Here is a 20,040-nt window from a genome sequence, read left to right on the forward strand (position 1 = left end):
GCTCTGCTAGTCATTCATTCACTTGAGCAGCGCCTAACCTGCTACCTGTTTCTTCGGCTATAGCTCTTTGGAACCGCTCCTTACCCCCATAAGACCCTGGGTTAGAGGGGGTATAATAAATGTTTTTCAACATCTGCTCCGTCATCCTTCTTGCCTCTCTGATGTACAATAACGTTAATGAGCCCTTTTCAAAAAACGAGAACATTTCATTTTTATTTTGAATTATTATTTTTCAAACATCAAGTATTACCTATACAGACAATTCAGGATACGTAGCAGGATACTAGTCCCCGTTTTCTCAACGATCCATGCATGCAACACCCTGTATATTTGGTTTAGATTTACAGGCTTGTGTCGCTGAATTTGTAAAACACACACATCCGTTATATAAGTATATAAACAACAAATATGATACATGTTACAATTAAACGGTGTTTCAAACAAATAAAGTAAAATCTTAGACAAGGTTGTTTCTAGTTCTTCAGAATCATCCACAAGACGGGATACCAGTTGTGTCCATTGTAGACTCTCGGTTGTCGTACATGATTCATGATTTGCTCCATTTTTAGCACACGCTCTGCATTAGCCCATGTATTGTGGGTTGTGTAGAACGATACATTGTTCACTTTCGAGCCGATCTATAGAGACTACTCTGTTGCAGAATAATGTTTTTTTTTGTGTTGCCTCCCCACAATGACATAACCACACCACCATTTCCCCTTGTAACTAATTGCTATGCAAAATCTATGGTTGTATAATTTTACACCTGTTTTTACGCCACAGTCCTTCAAACCCTGTACTTTGTTTTTCCTAGCCACCGTGCTTCTACACCTGCAGTGCTTGCTGTTTGGGGTTTTAGGCTGGGTTTCTGTACAGCAATTCGAGATATTAGCTGATGTACGAAGGGCTATATAAAATAAACTTGATTGATTGATTGATTGACTTTATTTTCAATAATTTGCTGCATAACATTTGTACGTTCTCTCAAAAGAAAAAATGTATTTATTCTCTCTAACATCGTATGCATATAGTTACCCATTGCTTTACATCTAAATAAAAAATATGTATTGTTACTCGGTCTCTTGCAGCTTATTGAGCCAGAAAGTCACCACATCAGCCACCAAAGCTTCCTTGTATTTGTTGTCATCCACCAGGGTGTGCCGGATATCTTTGAGTTTCTCGTGGATGTAGATCGCCTCCTTCAGTTCGGTTACCCCGTACGGTTACCCCATAAACTCTGGGAATAGACGGCACAAGACCCATAGACTCCAGGGCTCTGACCATCGAAGGTATAAAACGGCTGGGCCACAGTCTTTTCCCCAGCTCCTCAAAATGGTCAAAGAAGTAGTACCGTGGGGGGTTGTATAAACACGGATGTCGTCGTTGGCTGGGGTGATTGATCTCTCAACCGATGCATTTTGCTCTTATGTACTCTCCAATCACCACGTCTAAAAGTGCGGCTACAGAGGCCTTGATGGTGTCCACAAAAATAGTACTGACCACCCCATCAAACACATCCTCAGGCGGTGTACATGTAGGGGGTGTCAGGGGTCTTGCCTGGGGGGAGTAGAATGGAGGGCTGTGAGGCATAGAGTCCTTAGGGTCTGGCCCCCATGTCGTATCGGAGTCCTGGTATGTTGTATGAATATCCATGGTATATGCTGAAATGAAGAACTGGAGGCTTTATGGGCACTCCTTTTATTGTTGAACCAGTCCTTTGGTATCAGGGCGTGGTTACCACAGCCGCGTACTTAGTTTTCTTCTGGGGCTGACCCTACTGAGGATGACCCTTCTTGGGGTTCCTTTGAATCATAATCCTCAGGATTCGTATATATTTTGCACTTTCTTAGACGAACAATGCTCTGCCATTGTTGGCTCTGTACAAAAAGAGCATCCACCAACTCTAACATTTTCAATTCCATTAGGTCCCAACTTTTAAAAGGAATAAGCATACGCAACCTAAAATCCCCAGTCAGGCCACCATCACGAATGTTTTGGTTGCGGATTTCCTCACTGCTGATATAGAACTCCACGCACCCACATGGAAGTTCATTCTTTCTTTGTATTTTCACCCTGTGAAATATTCTTCCTGAGGAGTCAGGGGCACCTTCCCAACGGGTCTCGTAGCCCATGAACAAGCTATACCCCTTTGTGATAACTCTCAGTTCGGGACACACCACCTTGCGAAAAACCTGCCAGTCTTCAAGCCTGTAGTCCACTCCTAAAGTCTGGTCTGTATATTCTTCTCCTTCGGTTACGGTATAGAGTTTCACTCTACAGGCCGGGTAATCAAACCGATAATCCCATTGCTGTCCATTAGACATCATCACTTGATCTTTCAGCGCTGTTGCGGGCGGTATTTGAGTTCTATACATATTTAGAAACGGCTTTTTTGGCACATCGTATATTGATGCTTTATACTCGGACCTTTCTCTATGTTTCAACGAGGTCCTGCTTCCGTTGTTACGGTCATCACGGGTGTGTCACTGATCACAAAACACATGTTTAATTTCTTTTGTGGTTTATCGTGGGCGCTTGTGGTGTTCTGGGGCTTATTTATAATGTGCCTGCCCCCCCAATAACCCCGGACATTCCTGTTTCATAGACAACAGCCCTAAAGTCACTAAAACAGGGTGGGGGCCATACTCTTTGAAATGTTCAAACACATCCCCCCAGTTCAACAAGGTCCCTACACATCAATCATCATGACAGCTTCAAAGGAACAGATGAAATATATGCATAAATTAACACTCCCTCTAAAGCGTGAGAACAGGAACGACAAGATGCTCATATATGGGCACTCCCTAGAGCACGTGATAACTTCCCGCCAGGACGTCCTGACAGGATGCTCATATATGGGCATACACACGTGACCCATGACATAGGGTCATAAATCACACGTTTGATGCGTGCCGTCTACTGTATTCTCTCTTGCACTGTACCTCTGCTCTCTCCTATCTCTCTCACAGTATAACAGAATCACACACAGTAGCCTTAGGATCCCTGGATGTATGACCTGTTTGAAATGAGCACTCCCTCACCTGCTTGACTTCTACAGGGTGAAGAGATATCAGTTTGCCCTGAAAAGAAACAACTGTCCACAGATGTCAGAGAAGGGGACTGTCAGTTACGACATATCAGTGATTTATATCTGCTGCAGAGTACTTTAGTGGAATGGCAAAGTGTTTAAATACTTATGTAAATAAGGTATTTCTGTTTTTTTTTTTTAATACATTTGCAAAAATGTGGCTTTCATTTTGGATTACTCTGCAGACTGCATTTACATGTTGAGAAATATATTTTCACCTTTGCAGTGCACGGCCACGGAAGAGCTACAGTATATAGTGCTCAATTGCACAAGTCAAACCAAAACTGGTTTGGCTCAGTGTTCGTATGCAAAACTGAGTCTTTATTGATCAAATGATTATAATTGGCAGCCTCTCACTCTTTCAGAAAGACACACACACACACACACACACACACACACACACACACACACACACACACACACACACACACACACACACACACACACACACACACACACACACACACACTCACCTGAAGTATCCAATGATGAGGATAGCCACTAGTAGAGAGCTGAAGGACACAGCATAGCCCACAGTGTACATGACATAGAGCCGCTCAAAGAAGTTCTGCTGGAAGAGAGAGAGGGATGTATAACCGTAAAGCTGCCCATACAGAGGTGTTACTAGATGAGCTGAAACAGTAATTTAGTGGTTTCAGCGGGTTTGAGCATGGTTCTGGCAACACTAGGGTTGTGGGTTTGTTCCTCACATGGGCCACATATACTGATATATTCTATGTGTCACGCCCTGACCATAGAGAGCTTTTTATTCTCTATGTTGGTTAGGTCGGGGTGTGACTAGGATGGGTCATCTAGGTGATTATATATCTATGTTGGCCTTGTATGGTCCCAATCAGAGGCAGCTGTTTATCGTTGTCTCTGATTGGGGATCATATTTAGGCAGCCATTTCCCCATTGTGCTTTGTGGGATCTTGTCTAGGTATAGTTGCCTGCGAGCACTACATTGAGCTTCACATTTCGGTTTACGCTTTATTGTTTTTTCTTTGAGTTTCTCTTCCAAATAAAGAGGATGGAAACATACCACACTGCATCTTGTTCCACTCCTTATAACGATCATGACAATGTGTCACTGTCAACTATAAGTGGCTTTGAATGAAAGCATATGATTTTACATGCAATATATGGTGACATGGAGGATTTATGTTTGGATTTAGATTAATCTACAGTAGCTATAGAACAGTACCCACTTTCCCTCTCTCGTTGCTTGGCTTCATAAACCCAGGGCCCAGACACTCTGAGTAGTTAGGCCACGTCCTGTTCAGGCTCTCCACAAACACCCACGACCCATTGATGTCACACTTCCTGGAGGTGTGACCTGGAACATATCAACAACACACTGTAGCACTTCACTTGGTTCATGTGAGATAATACATATGGTAATTCAAGCATTAAAATTCACAAAAAAATGACAATATTATCAATCATTCACTGGTAAAGGGGAACCACACAGAGATATTGTGTTTTAATCCTATTTATATGTGGAACCCATTCTTTCATGCATGCAGAGTAGAGTTGGTTATTACCTTTGTGGTTGAAGTCGTAGACATAGCTGGGGCAGGGGACCTTGGTGACAGCTCCTGGGTAACCCTGAGGCCAGCAAACCAGGCCGTCCCAACCAGGGGGGCAAAGGTCATCTGGAGGAGAGGTAGAATGCTTTGAATTCAGAGTTTACTCATTTCAACTACAGTATGTGACCGGTGTACAACCTCAGAAATATGAACACGTTGGGAATGGAGGTTGTTCGGAATACTGATGCTTTACTGTATTGATATTTCAACACACTTCCCCATGCAACACAAGGAGTGCACACTTTGGCTGATTTTATGCCTCGATCATAACGGTTAAATTGTTTACCTGTAAAACTTAAATTAATAGCCTGGGTGTGTCACGTTCCTGACCTATTTCTGTTAGTTTGTTATATGTGTTAGTTGGTCAGGACGTGAGTTTGGGTGGGCATTCTATGTTTTCTGTTTCTGTGTTGGTTTATTGGGTTGCCTGGTATGGCTCTTAATTAGAGGCAGGTGTTTGGCGTTCCTCTAATTAAGAGTCATATTTAGGTAGGCGTTTTCACAGTGTTAGTTGTGGGTGATTGTCTTCCGTGTCTGTGTCTGTACACCACGTGGGACTGTTTACGGTTTGTTCGGTTTGTGTAGTCTATGTTTCCTATTCGTGCGTTCTTCTTGTTTTATGTAAGTTCGTTGTCTAGGTCTGTCTACACCGTTTGTTGTTTTTGTTAGTTTAGTCAAGTTCGTGTTTTCGTTAATAAAATATGTCATTTCACTATGCTGCGCCTTGGTTCCCTCAATACTCCTCCTCTTCAGATGAACAGGAGGAGGACTGCCGTTACAGGGTGTTTATTTGCTTCAATCACTGAACATAAGTGTTTTAATGTCATGTAATATTTAAAGTTGTATATAACTGCCTTAATGTTGCTGGACCCCAGGAAGAGTAACTGCCGCCTTGGGGATGCTTAATAAATACAAATACATAACTGCCGCTTATTGGAGACAGGCTTCTATTTGAGGCAGGTGTCTATTCCCTTAATGCACCCACCTTGCAGTCTCGCCTTCTTCTGATCCACCACAGACAACTGTTGAAGCCTGACTTTTTTACATCTCTCACTCGTTTTAGATCAATTCCTAAATGACTGGCTGTTGCCTTGTCCAAATGTTGCTCTGCAAAGCGCATCTAACCACTAGGCAGGTAGCCTAGTGGTAAGAGTGTTGTGCCAGTAACCAGAAGGCTGCTGCATCAAATCCCCGAGCCTACACGGTAAAAATCAGTTGTTCTGCCTCTGAGCAAGGCTGTTAACGCACTGTTTGTTGGACACTGTGGATGTTGATTAAGACAGCCCCCCGCACCTCTCTGATTCAGAAAGTTTGGGTTAAATGCAGAAGACACATTTCAGTTGAATACATTCAGTTAGACAACTGACTAGGTACTTCCCTTTCCCTACATATGAAAATTTAAAAGCTTTATGAAGGAATTACTATTAGTCAGACAAAACCTGCCGAGTTTAGCAATAAATAGTGGCTGAATTTATCCTTAAACTACCACTTGGGAGCCCACCAATCTTGCAGGCCAGAGCTCCATCTTGGGGTTTTTCTTCCGAGACTGTTCGTAGATCTCGATGGCCTTCTCTGGCTAAAGACGGAATATACAGTGCCTTCAGAAAGTTTTCACACCCATTGACTTTTTTCATATTTTGTTGTGTTACAGCTTGAATTTAAAAAGCATAACATGTTGTTGTCACAGGCCTATACACAATACCAGATAATATCAAATTGGAATTATATTTTTTAACATTTTTACAAATTAATACAAAATAAAAAGCAAAAATGTCTTGAGTCAATAAATATTCAACCCCTTTGTTATGGCAAGCTTAAATAAGTTTAGGAGTAAAAATGTGCTTAACAAGTCACATAAGTGGCATGGACTCACTCTGTGTGCAAAAATAGTGTTTAACATGATTTTTGATACCTCATCTCTGTACCCCACATATATAATTATCTGTAAGGTCCCTCACACAAAGACGAGGGATGTATTCCAATGCCTCGCAAAGAAGATATATTGGTAGATTTAAAAAAAAAAATCAATATCCCTTTGCTTGGTATTAATTACACTTTGAATAGTGTATTAATTCACCCAGTCACTACAAAGATAGAGGTGTCCTTCCTAACTCGGTTGCTGGAGAGGAAGGAAACCGCTCAGTGATTTCACCATGAGGCCAATGGTGACTTTAGAACAGTTACAGAGTTTAATGGCTGTGATAGGAGAAAACTGAGGATGAATCAAAAACATTGTGGTTACTCCACAATACCAACCTAAATGACAGTGAAAAAAAGGAAGCCTGTTCAGAATAAAAGTATTCCAAAACATGTATCCTGTTTGCAAGAAATGTTGCAAGCAGGACAATAAACTAAAACACAAAGCCAAATCTACCCTGGAGTTGCTTACCAAGAAGACAATGAATGTTGATGAGTGGCTGAGTTGCAGTTTTGATTTAAATTTACTTGAAAACCTATGGCAAGACCTGAAAACGGTTGCCAATTTGACATAGCTTGAAGAATTTTGAAGAATAATGAGCAAATGTTGCACAATCCAGGTGTGGAAAGCTTTTAGAGACTTACCCAGAAAGACTCACAGTTGTAATCGCTGCCAAAGGGGCTTCTACAAAGTATTGACTCAGGGGTGTGAATACTTAAACTACCGTTCAAAGGTTTGGGGTCACTTAGAAATGTCCTTGTTTTTGAAAGAAAAACAATTTTTTTTGTCTATTAAAATAAAATAAATCAGAAATACAGTGTAGACATTGTTAATGTTGTAAATGACTACTGTAGCTGGAAACGGTTGACTTCTTATGGAATATCTACATAGGCGTACAGAGGCCCATTATCAGCAACCATCACTCCTGTGTTCCAATGGCACGTTAGCTAATCCAAGTTTATCATTTTAAAATGCTAACTGATCATTAGAAAACCATTTTGCAATTATGTTAGTACAGCTGAAAACTGTTGTCCTAATTAAAGAAGCAATAAAACAAGCCTTCTTTAGACTAGTTGAATATCTGGAGCATCAGCATTTGTGTGTTCGATTACAGGCTTGTTCTGAAACTCGTCAGTCTATTCTTGTTCTGAGAAATGAAGGCTATTCCATGCGAGAAATTGCCAATAAACTGAAGATCTCGTACAACACTGTGTACTACTCCCTTCACAGAACAGCGCAAACTGCCTCTAACCAGAATAGAAAGAGGAGTGGGAGGCCCCGGTGCACAACTGAGCAAGAGGACAAGTACATCATTACTTCATAGGAGAGACATTTTAATGTCTTTTGGCAGAAATGCATTCTGGAACATGTGAACTTTCATGTGCCTTAATAATAAACGTGTATGCCATCTGTAAATATCAATACAATTGCTAAATTACAAGCCTAGTTGGTTTAGCCACGGAAAAAGGCAGGAACCTTCTCGCTAGCCATGAATGGCTGAGATAATGGATGGGCTGGACATGCCTAGAGATGAGTTCGGATTGGTCTGCCATGTAGCACACTTCTGTCTATATCATGAGCTGCACCGTATGTGTAGGTTACCCTTTTTCACGCAGCTTTTTTTAAAGATATCATGATGAATTGCAAAAGTGTTGCTCTCCACTTTCTGGAGGACCGAGTTTTGAAGTCAGTGGAATGCCCGTGGAAGCAGAGTATGATAGCTTAGTAGATGGAGACAATTCTGGCATTTGACTGCAAGTATGCGGAGAGAGTCAAAAAGAGAACACAGAAGGCTGTTGTATAAAACACTTGTCTCTGGATTACATCTTCAAACTAAGGGCAACCATGGCATCCGTGACAGATAGTGAGAAGCGTTCATCCATGTATACAGGTAAGAGAGTCTAGCTAGGTACATTTTCAGATATTATACATTTGTAATTTAGTCAGAAAGTTGTTTTTATTGCAAGTTAAAGCATACTGTTAGCTAGATAGCTAGCTGGCTGGCTCGCTAGCTAACGTTACGTGTGTGATCTGTGTAGTAATATTATTCGTATCTCAGAGCCATTGGCATTGCTAGATATAGCCTAATGTTAGCTAGCTAGCTAACGTTGAACCTAGTTGGTTAGCTACCTGCAGATTCATGCAGGGTAGTAACTTTATGAGTTGGGATTATGGTTCATTGTTTAGCTAGCTAGCTGCATGTCTAAACAAAAGACTCCACTATGCAAGTAACCATTTCACTGTACCATTTACACCTTCTGTATCCTGTGCATGTGACAAATAAACTTTGATTTGATTTGATGTAGTGTGTGTTTACCAGAGACTGTCACGTTCCTGACTTGTTTTCTGTTGTTTTGTATGTGTTTAGTTGGTCAGGACGTGAGCTGGGTGGGAATTCTATGTTGTGTGTCTAGTTTGTCTGTTTCTATGTCAGCCTAGTGTGGGTTCTCAATCAGAGGCAGATGGTAGTCGTTGTCTCTGATTGAGACATATATAGGAGGCTTGTTTTGTGTTGGGATTTTGTGGGTGTTTGTTACCTGTCACTGTGATTGTCTGCACCAGATAGGTCTGTCTCGGTTTCTGCACATTTTGTTATTTTGTATGTTTGTAGTGTTTCACTTGTTATTTTATTAAACATGTTGAACACTAGCCGCGCTGCACTTTGGTCCAATCCTTGCTACTCCTCTTCAGATGAAGAGATGGAAGAAGCCCGTTACAGAAACACCCACCAAACCCGGACCAAGCAGCGTGGCAACGGGCAGCAGCAACAGCAGCAGCGGTACCAGGAGGAATGGTCATGGGAGGAAATCATAAATGGAAAAGGACCCTGGGCAAAGGTGGGAGAGAATCCCTGCTCTCGGGAGGAGAAGGAGGCAGCCACAGCCCAGGAGCGGTGGATTGAGGAGGCAGCACGTAAGAGAGGCTGGAAGCCCGAGAGGCTCACCCAAAAATGTCTTGGGGGGGGGGGGGGGGGGGTAAAGGGGAGTGTGGCGGGTTTGGATACCTGAGCCAACTCCCCGGGCTTACCGTGGAGTGAGAGGGCGTCGTACTGGTCAGACACTGTGTTAAGCGGTAAAGCGCACGGTGTCCCCAGTACGCGTGCTTAGCCCAGTGCGGGCTATTCCACCTTGCCGCACTGGGAGGGCTAGGTTGGGCATCGAGCCGGATGTCATGAAGCCGGCCCAACGTATCTGGCCTCCAGTACGTCTCCTCGGGCCGGCGTACATGGCACCAGCCTTACAGGTGGTGTCCCCGGTTCGCCTGCATAGCCCAGTGCGGGCTATTCCACCTCGCTGCACTGGCAGGGCTACGGGGACCATTCAACCTGGTAAGGTTGGAGAGGCTCGGTGCTCAAGAGCGCGTGTCCTCCTTCACGGTATATCCGGCGCCACCTTCCCGCCCCAGCCCAGTACCACCAGTGCCTACACCACGCACCAGGCTTCCAGTGCATCTCCAGAGCCCTGTTCCTCCTCCCCGCACTCGCCCTGAGGTGCGTGCCCTCAGCCCGGTACCTCCAGTTCCGGCACCACGCATCAGGCCTATAGTGCGTCTCAGCCGGCCAGAGTCTGCCGTCTGCCCAGCGCCGTCTGAGCCATCCGTCTGCCCAGCGCCGTCTGAGCCATCCGTCTGCCCAGCGCCATCTGAGTCGTCTGTCTGCCACGAGCCATTAGAGCCGTCCGTCTGTCCCGAGCCATTAGAGCCGTCCGTCAGTCAGGAGCCGTTCGTCAGTCAGTAGCTGCCAGAGCCGCCAGCCAGCCAGGAGCTGCCAGAGCCGCCAGCCAGTCAGGAGCTGCCAGAGCCGCCAGCCAGTCAGGAGCTGCCAGAGCCACCAGCCAGTCAGGAGCTGCCAGAGACGCCCTACAGTCATGAGCTGCCCTACAGTCATGAGCTGCCCTCCAGTCAAGAGCTGCCCTCCAGTCATGAGCTGCCCTTCAGTCATGAGCTGCCCTTCAGTCATGAGCTGCCCTCCAGTCATGAGCTGCCCTCCAGTCATGAGCTGCCCTCCAGTCATGAGCTGCCCTCCAGTCATGAGCTGCCCTCCAGTCATGAGCTGCCCTCCAGTCATGAGCTGCCCTCCAGTCATGAGCTGCCCTCCAGTCATGAGCTGCCACTCAGTCCGGAGCTGCCACTCAGTCCGGAGCTGCCACTAGTCCGGAGTTGTCCCTCTGTCCTGAGCTACCTCTCTGTCCTGGGCTACCTCTCTGTCCTGAGCTACCTCTTTGTCCTGAACTAGCTCTCTGTCCTGAGTTGTCTCCTCTATTGTAGAGGGGAGTTGGTGAAGGTTCCTGGACCATGGTCGGGGGCGAGGGTCGCCACTCAAGGGACGCTAAGGAGGTGGACAAAGACAATGGTGGAGTGGTGCCCTCGTCCACCGCCGGAGCCGCCACCGCGGACAGATGCCCACCCAGACCCTCCCCTTGAGTTTTAGGGTTGCGCCCGGAGTTCGCACCTTGAGGGGGGGGGGGTTCTGTCACGTTCCTGACCTGTTTTCTGTTGTTTTGTATGTGTTTAGTTGGTCAGGACGTGAGCTGGGTGGGAATTCTATGTTGTGTGTCTAGTTTGTCTGTTTCTATGTCAGCCTAGTGTGGGTTCTCAATCAGAGGCAGATGGTAGTCGTTGTCTCTGATTAAGACTCATATATAGGAGGCTTGTTTTGTGTTGGGATTTTGTGGGTGTTTGTTACCTGTCACTGTGATTGTCTGCACCAGATAGGTCTGTCTCGGTTTCTGCACATTTTGTTATTTTGTATGTTTGTAGTGTTTCACTTGTTATTTTATTAAACATGTTGAACACTAGCCGCGCTGCACTTTGGTCCAATCCTTGCTACTCCTCTTCGGATGAAGAGATGGAAGAAGCCCGTTACAGAGACGGTAATGTCAAGAACAACACGACCTGCCCCAAAGTCAAATTAGGATATAACGTTTGGCCAATGAGACAGTGTCCATACTGCATACTGCTTTATTATTTCCTTGACTTGCATTGTAATTCTGGAAGTCAGTCAGGAGGCAGGCGTCTTATTTTACCACATGTACGTTGGTTTCAGGGAAAACGTATTTACTTAGATTTATTTATTTATTTACTTACTTACTTACTTATGTCTGCTTAACTATGACTCACAGAGGCAATACAGCACCATAGAGATATGTCAAGTTAGGGCAGGTTTAAGGTTACAGTCCACAGTATATGTTGTTATTACCTGCAGGGTCGCGGGTGGAGAGGTTCTGGTGGCATTGGAGTTTAATGTCATACAGAATGTACATCTGCTCCTCTGCTGTCAGACTCTCATCAGATCCACCCTGCAGACGACAAGCAGTGGCTAGTGTCAGTCTCATACATTTGTCTGTGATAAATTGAGGTTTACAAGTTACAAGTTTCTGACAAAAAAAAGACTAAGTTAACATCTCTTCTGAGTGGTTGTCTAATGTTCTCAAAGACCTTGTGACCTTATGATCTGATTACGGCCGTACAGTATTTCACACAGCGATATAAAGATTGGTCACAGACTTTTCAAATGATTCACAAGTAATGAAAGAGATTGGAAATGCAAAGAGATCGGAAATGGTTAACACAAAGAAAACATTTATAACAATGCACCCACATAACAACCAGACCTGGGTTCAAATACAATTTAAAATATATCAATTACTTTCATGTACATTCAAAGTAAGTACTCAGATATATTTTATTTGAAAAGGCAAGTGGTTGAATTTTTTAATATATTTGAAAATACTCAAATACATTGACTCAAATACACTCCCATGCATTTAACCCAGGTATTTGAATATAGTATTTGAAATAAGCATTTGAAAATACTCTTCAATACAATTTTGTAAGATATATATATATATATATTTTACAAATAACCAGTCAAATACTCAAATAAAAGTACTTGTTTTGGGCTCTGTATTTGAAAATACTCAAATACACAGAAAAAAAGTATTTGAAATACCAGATACTCAAATACACATGCACTTGAACCCAATAACAATTAAAGCAATGCTTCCCTTTCAAATCACACACAAAATATTGAACAGTGTTCAAACAATACAGAATGCACAATCATTACCATATTGTCAAGGATATTAACTTCAAATGTTTTGGAACATGTTCTGTTGTTATATTTGTGCCTTATGGAATAACAAACATATTCTAAGTCTGTGTATGCTTTCCTCGATTATTTTTTATTAGAATCTAACCTTTATTTAACTAGGCAAGTCAGTTAAGAACAACTTCTTATTTACAATGGCGGCCTACACTGGCCAAACCCGGACGACGCTGGGCCTATTGTGCGCCGCCCTATGGGACTCCCAATCACAGCCTGTTATGATACAGCCTGGATTCAAACCCGCGTGTCTGTAGTGATGCTTCTAGCACTGAGATGTAGTGCCTTTGACCGCTGCGCAACCTGGTAGCCCAAAGTAGCCTAAAGTACTTTGAATGACTCTATGCCCTTTTGAGTTCAGTTACTGTACGGTGTCTTCAAATGCCATATCACTCTTGAGTTAAGAAAAAACTATTTTTGGATGTGGATGACTCATTGAATGGCATGAACCAGAGTCAAGATAAATGATCCATTTATTTTCATTTCATTTCATTTCAAGGTAAAGTTTGGTTTTTACCATGACATATGACAAGGAAGGAGTTGAAAGAGTTTGCATTTTTGTTTGTGGTTGTATATCCTTTTAAAATAACATTATGAATGTGTTTTATATTACCATGTAAATCACTATTTAGATGGTGTATGTCCTCATACAGAACACATTTTTCAATGGCACACAGTCCACATGCATATCTTCAAATTTGATTTGAATTGCAAGCATATTCCTGAAAGAAATAACTGACATTGTCCATCAAGGCCTGGAGCTGAATGTCCCTTCACATCTCACTGGCAGTCTGAATTACATGTACACCTACAGTAAATGATTGAATGGTGTTGACCAGGGGTCAACCTCATAGACACTAACAACTTCAACAGTTACAGACACAGACACATTAGGAGCATCTAATGGAAATGGAAATGATAGGAAGGCGTATGTGTGCTATCTGTGATGAACATCTCTTGCCCAAGGGGCATGTGGAGCACTGGGGGGCATTGGGACCATAAACCTTCATTGATGAGCAGATGGAATGGATAGATATTAGAATTACAGGCTGTGACGATATGTGTCATATCCCACTGTCTATCACAATTGCCACTTGGCCCCTGCACCCCTCTCATGCCGATGTTACAGTTTCCTGCACGCTAAACTACTGGTTCAGCCTTACGCATTAACTTGGGGAGAGAATGCAAGTCTTCAGGTTTCAGGCAAGATTACTCATCATAGACCTCCCGGGTGGCGCAGTGGTCTAGAGCACTGCATCGCAGTGCTAACTGCGCCACCAGAGTCTCTGGGTTTGCGCCCAGGCTCTGTCGCAGCCGGCCGCGACCGGGAGGTCCGTGGGGCGACGCACAATTGGCATAGCGTCGTCCGGGGTAGGGAGGGTTTGGCCGGTAGGGATATCCTTGTCTCATCACGCTCCAGCGACTCCTGTGGCGGGCCGGGCGCAGTGCGCGCCAACCAAGGGGGCCAGGTACACGGTGTTTCCTCCGACACATTGGTGCGGCTGGCTTCCGGGTTGGAGGCGCGCTGTGTTAAGAAGCAGTACGGCTGGTTGGGTTGTGCTTCGGAGGACGCATGGCTTTCGACCTTCGTCTCTCCCGAGCCCGTACGGGAGTTGTAGCGATGAGACAAGGTAGTAATTACTAGCGATTGGATACCACGAAAATTGGGGAGAAAATGGGATAAAAATTAAAATAAAATAAAAATAAAAAAAAGATTACTCATCATAGCCTGGACCCAAGGTTACTCATCATAGCCTGGACCCAAGGTTACTCATCATAGCCTGGACCCAAGGTTACTCATCATAGCCTGGACCCAAGGATACTCATCATAGCCTGGACCCAAGGTTACTCATCATAGCCTGGACCCAAGGTTACTCATCATAGCCTGGACCCAAGGTTACTCATCATAGCCTGGACCCAAGGTTACTCATCATGCGAGCGTGGTTCATTGAACCCTCGCCATTCCACTAAGGTACTCTGCAGCAGATATAAATTACTAATATGTCATAACTGACAGTCCCCTTCTCTGACACCTGTAGACAGTTGTTTCTTTCCAGGGCAAACTGATATCTCTTCACCATGTAGCAGCCAAGCAGGTGAGGGAGTGCTCATTCCTAACAGGTCATACATCCGGTGATCCTAAGGCTACTGTGTGTGATTCCGTTATACTGTGAGAGAGATAGGAGAGAGCAGAGGTACAGTGCATTTGGAAAGTATTCAGACCCCTTGATTTTTCCACATTTTGTTACATTACAGCCTTATTTTAAAATGTATTGAATTATTTTTTTCCTTATCAATCTATACACAATACCTCATAATGACAAAGAGAAAACAGGTTTTTAGAAATGTTTGCAAATGTATTAAAAATAAAAAACAGAAATATCTTATTTACACAAGTATTCAGGCCCTTGCTATGAGACTCAAAATTGAGCTCAGGTGCATCCTGTTTCCATTTATCATCCTTGAGATGTTTCTACAACTTTATTGGAGTCCACCTGTGGTAAATTCAATAATATTGGACAAGATTTGAAAAAGCACACACACCTGTCTATATAAGGTCCCACAGTTGTCAGTGCATATTAGAGCAAAAACAATCCATGAGGTCGAAGGAATTGTCTGTAGAGCTCCGAGATAGGATTGTATCGAGGCACAGATCTGGGGAAGGGTACCAAAACATTTCTGCAGCATTGAAGGTCCCCAAGAACACAGTAGCCTCCATCATTCTTAAAGGGAAGACGTTCGGAACCACCAAGACTCTTCCGAGAGCTGGCTGTCGGGCCAAACTGAGCAATCGATTGAGAAGGTCCTTGGTCAGGGAGGTGACCAAGAACCCGATGGTCACTTTGACAGAGTTCCAGAGTTCCTCTGTGGAGATGGGAGAACCTTCCAGAAGAACCACCATCTCCACAGCACTCCACCAATCAGACCTTTATGATAGAGTGGCCAGATGGAAGCCACTTCTCAGTAAAAGGCACATGACAGCCCGCTTGGAGTTTGTCAAAAGGCACCTAAAGGACTCTCAGACCACGAGAAACAAGATTCTCTGGTGTGATGAAACCAAGACTGAATTCTTTGACCTGAATGCCAAGTGTCACGTCTGGAGGAAACCATCCCTACGGTGGCACCATCCCTACTGTGAAGCATGGTGGTGGCAGCATCATGCTGTAGGGATGTTTATTAGTGGCAGGGACTGGGAGACTAGTCAGGGTCAAGGGAAAGATGAACAGAGCAAAGTACAGAGATCCTTGATGAAAACCTGCTCCAGAGCACTCAGGAATTCAGACTGGGGCGAAGGTTCACCTTTCAACAGGACAACAACCCTAAGCACACAGCTAAGACAACACAGGAGTGGCTTCGGGACAAGTCTCTGAATGTCCTTGAGTGGCCCAGCCAGAGCCCAGACTTGAACCTGATCGAACATCTCTGGAGAGACCTGAAAATAGCTGTGCAACGATGCTCCCTATCCAACTTGACGGAGCTTGAGAGGATCTGCAGAGAAGAATGGGAGAAACACCCCAAATACAGATGTGCCAAACATGTAGCGTCATACCTAAGAAGATTTGAGGCTATAATCACCCCCAAAGATGCTTCAACAAAGTACTGAGTAAAGGGTCTAAATAGTTATTTAAATGTGGTATTGAAGTTGTTTTTTCATATGTATTTGCAAAAATGTGTAAAAACCTGTTTTTGCTTTGTCATAATATGGTATTGTCTGTAGATTGATGAGAAAAATAACAATTTAATAAATTTGAGAATATTTCAATTTTTAATATATATACTGCTTCAGCACCAGTACCTCTTATAGAATACTAAGAAGCTCTCTGTAAATAGAAAGCTCTGGAGGAAGTTTTAGAGGAGAGTCATGACACAGGGGAGTTCATACACAATAAATATTGTGTAGGAGGATGGTTAACAAGGGTTATCATTCTTTTATGTGACATGCATAGAAGCAGAATGAGAGACTCTGCAGTCACCAAGGTGGGGGAGAGGTGGTACTGGTTGATCAGACGTGAGAGGTGGTACTGGTTGATCAGACGTGAGAGGTGGTACTGGTTGATCAGACGTGAGAGGTGGTACTGGTTGATCAGACGTGAGAGGTGGTACTGGTTGATCAGACATTACAATTATTACGGTTTAATATGTATATTTTCTATTTCCAGATGTGTGTCTGCAAAGTTGATCTCTCGTGTGTCTTAAGAAACGTATTTGAGGTCGTGAGGAGAAGTTGTACTCCATTCTCTACAGTGCATGGCTGATAAGTTTGAAGCACAACTAAACCACACTACTGACTGACAGTGAGCACAGATAATTATATACACCACAATCCCTTAATTAGATGTGTCATACACACTCTAAGCAAAAATAAGGAGTAACTATCCTGTCTTTTATTTGGGTAAACATCACAAATGTTGTAATTACATGTAGAAAAATACAAAAGGAAACATCCTTCACAGCACTGTACAATAATAGTGAGTCACACACTGCATTCGGTGAGGTGGGGAATATCAACACTGTTAAGGGGTCTCCATAATGCCTACATTATAACAGGGGTCCCTAAATTGAACAAGATCAGTGAGCCTGCTGCCCGCTGATGACGAATTTCAGATATCTCTTTGTATGAATGAGATGACAAATGGATTGAATTTTCACAACGGAATGACACCCCACTGGGCACAGACTGGTTGAATCAACGTTGTTTCCACGATCATTTCAATGAAATTACGTGGAATATACGTTGAATTAACGCCTGTGAGTCTATTAAATATTAAATAACTGAGTCTATTAAATATTTCATTCATTATGAAGACATAAATATGATTTTCCACAGCTGATAAAAATTGTTTGCCGACTCAATGTTCAACTTTGGCAATTTATACTATTCTAAACATAATGCACTAATCAAAAAAAATCTGACATTTCCTGTCCTATTCTGAACACAGCTGAACAATTAGGACTACGTTTTGTTTCTTACCTGTGCGTTAACAAATGTCCAGCACAGGACGAATGAGACCAAGTTCCATAAGATCCACTTCACCATACTTCCAAACAGCGCAAATGTCATAACTGTTTGTAGAAAAACGTCACCTATCTCTTTGAAACTCTAAATGTAGTTAGGTGAAACGTAATTTGAAATAATTATTATTTGCTATTCCGACTCCAATAGCCGTTGTCTGGTTCACCTTTCCATATAGGGCACATGACAAATATCTGACTTTTTTTCGACTATGACTGTAAAATCTTCAAAACACGTTTTTACGATAATAAATATAAGGTAACATGTTCATACAATGTCAATAACAAACGCAAAAAAAATATGAAAAGGTCAAGAGAGAGCTCGCAAACACATTAACAATAATTCCTTATCCATAATACACATTTATTTTCCCATATAGTAGGCTATAGCATATACATTCTGCCACGACGTCTCAGAACAAGTTTGTACATTCCAGTTGTCTTTTTAGAGAGAAGGACGCGAAATCTCTTTCCGTCCTTAACAAGCTTAGTGAAGACGTGAAAAGGCACGTGCTGTTGATACCGCTAAACTAAAGCGCGGGGATCTTTTGGTTGTTCGGCAAAATCACCCTTTCTCTTCTTTAATTTCCAAAGAGTCCTTGTACATTCAGTGCAGTTTTATCAGCATCCAAATGACTGAACAGTAAATGAACAGTGTTGCATATCCTGACACGAAATTCCACCTAATACATATATCACATTCCAGGTTTGATCGTAAGCAGAAACGCACTTTGAAGCAACTCTTGACTAGTGAAATATTTCAGTAATCGCAGTAAAATATCGCGTAATTTGGTCAAATGCGCAGAATCTGTCCACAGGATATTATTATTTAAGAAACTCTTCTATTCAAGGACCGTTAAACGTAATTTGGGATGTGAAGCGAGGTTTCCTCTGCTGTCCTCGTTCTGCAGTGCTAAAGTGGTTGATGAGCTATCCTTGGTGCTGAAACTTCGTTCGAAGGACTGACCCGAAAGTTGGCATGGGCGTTTTAATGCAAGAAATCATCTCTGTCTTTAGCCGAGTGGAGAAAGAAATGTCCGATGTCATACCAGGACAAAATCATTTCAACTCTAAATAGGCCTACTCTGCAAATATATTTTAAATCACATTCATATGTGACCAAGACAGGTTGTACTTTGCAAGATGTGGAGTTCAACAAGATGTGGAGTTCAACATGACCGCTTCCATTGATATTACTCACATACCACTGCGAATGGAGGCACGAACAACAGGTGGAAATAATACAAGCAGACTGTACTCAGAAGCTACGCACGTGTGTGTGTGTGCATCACACTAAACCATCCTTTTCCTTACAGAAGATAGAAGCAGCATGTACTCAACTAGTAATGGCATGGTGCCCTCCGAGCATCCAATTATCAATGCTAATTAAAATATAACACCTGATATCGTCCTCTCTACTAGTTCCTTCAGATACACAGGTCACATCCCGAATGTAACCCTATTCCCTATATAGTGCACTACTTTTGACTAGAGCCTTATGGGCCCTGGTAAAGTGCACTATAAACGGAATAGTGTGTCATTTTAGACACATCCAATGTACAGAGCAGGAAGTCGGCAACTTATCTATGAACTGGGCATGAGGCAGGATAAAAAAGTGAAACATCAATAATTGCACAATAAAACTCAGACTCTGTCGCTGCTGCCCCCAATGTGTGTGAGAGAGGGTGTTCTATTTGGTTTTGTTCCCTTCCATCTGATGGTAAAATAACAGAATAAACTTGGCCTGAACTCAACATATGTTGTCTCCATGATGTTTATCAGCCCAGCGTGTGAATGAATCCACAAACATCCGTTCCCCCAAAGCATCAGTTCCACTACAGCTCTAATCATCAATCATCTCAACTCAATTAACTCCCAATGCAACTACAGTGTTGAATAACTTTTGAGTGGTGCATCACTTCATGTTATATTCTGGACAATATACGTAAATACAATTGTAATCCCAATATTGTAATATTTAATTATTTCTGTCCTGGGCCGATTGAATTGAATTGCCCACTGAGGCTTGTCAGATCAGAAACACCCGTTTGATTGAGTTGAGCTAACCTCAACACATTTGGAGGGTACTAGGGGGTAACTAGCCCCCCCCCCCCCCCCCCCCCCCACCCCCCACCCCCCTAATAACAATGTTTAGTTGCTGACACAAAAAACAATGTTTGGGAAAAAATGTGGAATGTGGACGAAGGTCATGCTTAGGCAAATAAACTATGGTTGTAGTTTACATTTTTCAGTTTACATTTCATGAAATATTGGTTTTAGAGAAGAAATTTTATCGTTTTATTGAGAAATTCTTTAGTAAGTAATACTT

At 43.0% G+C, this 20,040-nt stretch overlaps 1 protein-coding gene across 2 annotated transcripts in view; it reads right to left on the minus strand.

Moving 5' to 3' along the window:
* LOC129821170 (parathyroid hormone 2 receptor-like) overlaps positions 1-18,941 on the minus strand; it is a 113,037-nt gene extending 94,096 nt beyond the window's left edge. Inside the window, exons 1-5 of one of the 2 annotated variants that reach the window (XM_055878516.1) lie at positions 17,671-18,941; positions 11,793-11,892; positions 4,633-4,743; positions 4,297-4,424; positions 3,562-3,659 (exon numbers count right to left, since the gene is read on the minus strand). In XM_055878516.1, coding sequence (XP_055734491.1) covers positions 3,562-3,659; positions 4,297-4,424; positions 4,633-4,743; positions 11,793-11,892; positions 17,671-17,760 — 527 coding nt within the window. In that variant the 5' untranslated portion in view covers positions 17,761-18,941. The remainder of the gene's footprint in view (positions 1-3,561; positions 3,660-4,296; positions 4,425-4,632; positions 4,744-11,792; positions 11,893-17,670) is intronic. The other variant, XM_055878517.1, reaches the window with a different exon arrangement.
* Positions 18,942-20,040: the final 1,099 nt, after the last annotated feature.

This window comes from Salvelinus fontinalis, chromosome 23 (assembly GCF_029448725.1).
Source record: "Salvelinus fontinalis isolate EN_2023a chromosome 23, ASM2944872v1, whole genome shotgun sequence".
Lineage (NCBI taxonomy): Eukaryota > Metazoa > Chordata > Actinopteri > Salmoniformes > Salmonidae > Salvelinus > Salvelinus fontinalis.